Raw genomic sequence first — 5,420 nt, forward strand, 5'->3', positions numbered from 1 at the left:
TCTACCCCCGTTCTGGAAGAAAAGAGTAATCCGAAAAGTTAAGTCCAACAAGTTCCAAGGAAGGCTGTTTTGTGTTCCAAAGAAGGACTCAGAAAAACTCAGATTCACTCTGAACTTGTCCCCTCTCAACAAATTCATAGTGAACTACAAGTTAAGGATGCTCACACTTCAACACATAAGGACACTACTGCCCAAAAGGGCATATACCTTCTCTATAGACTTGTCTGACGCTTATTGACACGTTCCAATTAATCGTCACCTCTCCTCCTACCTAGGCTTCAAGATACAAAGAAGACTTTACGCCTTCAGAGCAATGCCATTCGGGCTAAACATAGCCCCAAGGATTTTCACGAAGCATGCGAACGCAGCCGTCCATCAATTACGCCTAAAGGGGATCCAAGTAGTAGCCTACTTGGACGACTGGCTGGTGTGGGCAGCATCCAGGACAAAATGCATGCAAGCCTCCATGATAGTGATCCAGTTCCTGGGATTCAAGATCAACATCAAAAAGTCTCGATTATCTCCAGTTCAAAAGTTTCAGTGGTTGGGAATCCACTGGAATTTGGAGTCACATCGACTTTCCATTCCTAGGAAGAAGAGGAAAGAAATAGCAGGATCTGTCAAGAGACTATTGAAATCCAAACGGATATCAAGACGCAAACAGGAGAGAGTGCTGGGCTCTCTACAGTTTGCTTCGATAACAGATCCAGTGCTAAGAGCACAGCTAAAGGATGCAACAGGAGTCTAGAGAAAATACGCATCAAACGCGCGAAGAGATTTAATGAGACCTCTACCGACTCGACTGCGAACGCTTCTCAAACCGTGGTCCAAAGCCAAGGAACTGAAGAAATCAATATTTCTTCAACCTCCTCCCCCGTCAGTTACTATCAACACAGATACTTCAAAGGAAGGCTGGGGAGACCACTCACACCACAAGAGAGTCCAAGGAGCTTGGTCCAATCTTTTCTGGTCATTTCACATCAACTTTCGAGAGGCCATGTCAGTACTTCTAACACTAAAGAAAGTATCTCCTCACCACTCGACCCACATAAGATTGGTTCTGGACAGCGAGGTGATGGTGAGATTCTTGAATCGACAAGGGTCGAGGTTGCCTCAAATCAACCAAGTGATGTTGGCCATATTCCGTTTGGCGGAATGGAAGAAATGGCACCTGTCAGCAGTTCACATTCAAGGGTTCCGCAACGTGACAGCGGACGCTCTATCCAGGTTTACACCAATAGAGTCAGAATGGTCCCTAGACGCAGGATCGTTCTCGTTCATATTGAGTTAAGTCCCGGAACTGCAGATAGACCTCTTTGCGATGAAAGACAACAAGAAAATACATCATTATGAGTCCCCATACAAGGATCCGCTAGTGGAGGCAGTGAGCGCCATGTCCCTAGACTGGAACAGATGGTCCAGGATTTACCTGTTCCCTTCGCACAACCTCCTTTTGAAGGTCCTCGACAAACTGAGATCCTTCAAACGGAAAGCGGCAATAGTCGCCCATAGGTGGCCAAACAGCGTGTAGTTCCCTCTGGCATTGGAACTATGACTGAAGTTTGTACCACTACCGGATCCAACCCTTTCTAAACGAGTACAGAAGTCGACTGTCTTCGCTTCATCACAGGATACCCGGAACCTATTTCTCATGATTTTCTCTCCTTAGCGATGAGAAAAAGATTCGGGGTATCAAAAGACAGTATAGACTTTTTGGAGGAAACCAGAAGAAAATATGAGGCATCATGGAAGAAGCGGGTGTAAATTGTCAAGGTGAAGAAACCAAAAGAAATCTCGACAGATTTCTGTTTATCATTCTTCATTCACCTTCATGAGCAGGGTTTAGCAGCCAACACAATATCAATGTGCAAGTCTGCCTTGACAAGACTGGTACTATATGCCTTTCAGGTCGACCTTTCTAACGACGTTCTTAATGAATTCCGAAGGCCTGTGCTAAGCTTAGTCCTTCAGCGCCTTCAAGACCCATTTCATGGTCACTAGATAGGATTCTTCATTTGGCCTAAATAATGAACTATGAGGAGTGCGCTTAGAAGGATTTGACTCAAAAAGTCATATTTTTTGTTTGCACTCGCTTTGGGGGACAGAGTTAGTGAAACAGTGGTTCTCTCTAGAGAGGAAGGTCACGTCCAGTTCTTGGTGGGAGAACTGAATCTATTTCCAACGTTTCTTACCAAGAACGAGCTACCCAACATCAGGTGGGGTCCCTAGAGAATCAGCCCTCTGAAGGAAGATGTATATCTATGTCCAGTGGAGTGCCTAAAGGTCTATGTTCATAGAATTTCAGACTTTAAGGGAGGACGGCTGTTCAGAGAAGAAACCTCGAGTTCAAATTTATCTCTGAAACAACTAAGGGCGAAACTCACCTATGTTATTCGCAGAGCGGATCCAGACAGTACACCTGCAAGTCATGATCCGAGGAAAGTTGCCTCTTCCATAAAATTTCTTTGATTATATGGTCTTTGAACATCTTCGTTATTACACCGGCTGGTAGTCATCCAAGGTGTTCTTTATGCACTATGCAAAGCAAGTGGAGCAACTCAAGAGGTCTGTTGTAACAGTAGGTAGAATTCTTAAACCTGCTGTTTAAATCTGTGAGGAACAGTGCAATTAATTTGGGACGATTAATTAAGAGGGTGGGTGTGTAGTCACAGACTGTTACTACACACTAAGTGATAGGCCACTAACGTGTCCTTAGGAACTGTTCCATTGACTTTGGTGAACTAAAGCATAATACGGACACTTGTGCCAAGCGTTTCTTACATTAGTGTAAATAAACAGTATACAGACTGTATCAATATTATTAATAATTCGATTAAAGTGGCAACTCTGTTTCCTTTTTGACGAAATAATATTTTCTGGTTACTGTTTTCTTTATGCTTTAATGGATATCGTCCACATTTTATAAATTTTATAAATGTTGACTGATATATATGTTTATTAAATTCTTAATAAACTAGTTCATAGTCTTATTCGCCCAAACTCATTTTATTAGAAATGCACTTGGCATTAAGTTTGAAATATGGATAATTTTAACATGGAATGTGTTTTAAGATTGTTCCTTTCTTCCTGCTAAAATCAACTCGCTTTAAACCTTCCTTAGGAAGGATTAACGTTGTACCATAAGGGGATGGTGGTAGAGATGCAAAATTTTTTGCTATACGGATACAACTGTTATCAGATAGTTTAATAAGAGTAGACACACTGGGGGAGATGTCAGGAATTCATACTGACAGTGGTGACTCTTATACAAAATTTTCTTTACAATGTATAGGGTGAAACCACTATAAAAGCTTGTCATTTTGTCATCCATAATTAATATGTACTCCTCGAGACTTTTTCCAGACTCTAGTACGACTCTTCCCTGTAGGGGGCAGGAAGCACTAACATAGTTCATGCTTAGATGAAATGATGTATTACGTTAACATCATAGGTCTCTAGGTCCAGACAGACCAAGATAATACTTTCTTGAGGGTACGGCACCGGTTGAGAATCCACAGATATAGTAATACTCTGGTAAACTTCCATCAGGACGACATGGACTGAGCCCAAAAAACGGATTTTGAGAGAAGCGAAAAATCTATTTTTGGGTAAGGTAGCCATGTCGTCCTGATGGCCCTGCCCTTCCTTTTATGGAAAAAAAGGCTTATTGACCCCTCCCTATTATACAGTATCTGTAGCACCTCGTGTATCGCTACAAGGAATAAAGATGGCGCTGCCGTCTTCGTCAGATACACACTGGAAATGGAATAAGAGAGATACCTTATGAGAGGCTCTCTTTGCATTCTCGTTTTTAGATTCTTGTCACTGTAACCCCTCGAAGCGTTAATACTGTTCGGGGTGAAAATAGCTATGTGGCCTGTCAAGAATACGTCCTCTGATATTATGCGATATCCCTGTTAGATTTATTTAGGGATATTCGCTCCAGGAGTTAGAATTCTGGATACCTTAAGGTAAAATTCTCTGGGAATATCACTGTAGTCAAATATACCCTAGGAAGCTACCCTTTAGGAACTTCTATTAGGACGATATGGCTACCTCACCCAATATATATGTATATATATATACATATATATATATATATATATATATATATATATATATATATATATAAATATATAGATATATACATATATATATATATATATATATATATATATATATATATATATATATATATATATATGTATATATATACATATATATAGATATATACATATATATATATATATATATATATATATATATATATATATATATATATATATATATATATATATATATATATATTTATATATATATATATACATATATATATATATATATATATATATATATATATATATATATTTGTATATATATTTATCTATACATATATATATATATATATATACATATATATACACACATGTATATTATATATATTTATAAATGTATATATAATGTATATATATATATATATATATATATATATATATATATATATATATATATATACATATATATATATATATATATATATATATATATATATATATATATATATATATATATATATATATACGTATATATATATATATATATATATATATATATATATTATATATTTATTATATATATATATATATATATATATATATAAATATATATTTATATTTATTCTTATATATATATATATATATATATATATATATATATATATATATATATATATATATATATATATGTATATATATATAGATAGATAGGTAGATAGACAGATGAATAGATACATATATAGATATATATATATATATATATATATATATATATATATATATATATATATATATATATATGTATATATATATATATATATATATATATATATATATATATATATATTTATATATATATATATATATATATATATATATATATATATATATATATATATATATATATAACTAGTGACATTTTCGCTTCTGGCAAGCTTAAGTTTAAGGATGAAGAGGACAGCAAGAAGACTTCGGATCATCTTACATATTTATTCTACACCAACGTTTCGGGAATCCATTCCCATCATCAGGGCTACATAAAAAATGAGATTAGGTTTACATTAGATACTAAATATACATTTTTGCTTATAATATCTTTGGTATAAAACTCATATCCAATAAAACCATTTCGAAATTCTTACCCAAACATCCGATTGCCTTTCGCTCCTCCTCTTGGAATCTCTTTATATAAAGAAACTCTCCCCTTCCTTAAATAATCAAACCACCTCCACACCATTACATATTTCCTAATCGCCATTACCTATCATCCCTTGTTGATCTATTTTTGTTCTTAGTTAAAGCATTTTCTTCAAGAATTTTCTCAAATATTCCTATAGTTTTCAGCCACATCTCTTGACAGTAAGT

The 5,420-nt window shown here is 35.2% G+C and overlaps 1 protein-coding gene across 1 annotated transcript in view; it reads right to left on the reverse strand.

The window, feature by feature from the left end:
- Positions 1 to 1,399: 1,399 nt before the first annotated feature.
- LOC137625638 (uncharacterized) overlaps positions 1,400 to 5,420 on the reverse strand; it is an 18,677-nt gene continuing 14,656 nt past the window's right edge. Inside the window, exon 3 of the mRNA XM_068356548.1 lies at positions 1,400 to 1,537. Within this exon, the coding sequence (XP_068212649.1) occupies positions 1,400 to 1,537 (138 nt within the window). The remainder of the gene's footprint in view (positions 1,538 to 5,420) is intronic.

Source organism: Palaemon carinicauda, chromosome 32, assembly GCF_036898095.1.
Source record: "Palaemon carinicauda isolate YSFRI2023 chromosome 32, ASM3689809v2, whole genome shotgun sequence".
NCBI lineage: Eukaryota > Metazoa > Arthropoda > Malacostraca > Decapoda > Palaemonidae > Palaemon > Palaemon carinicauda.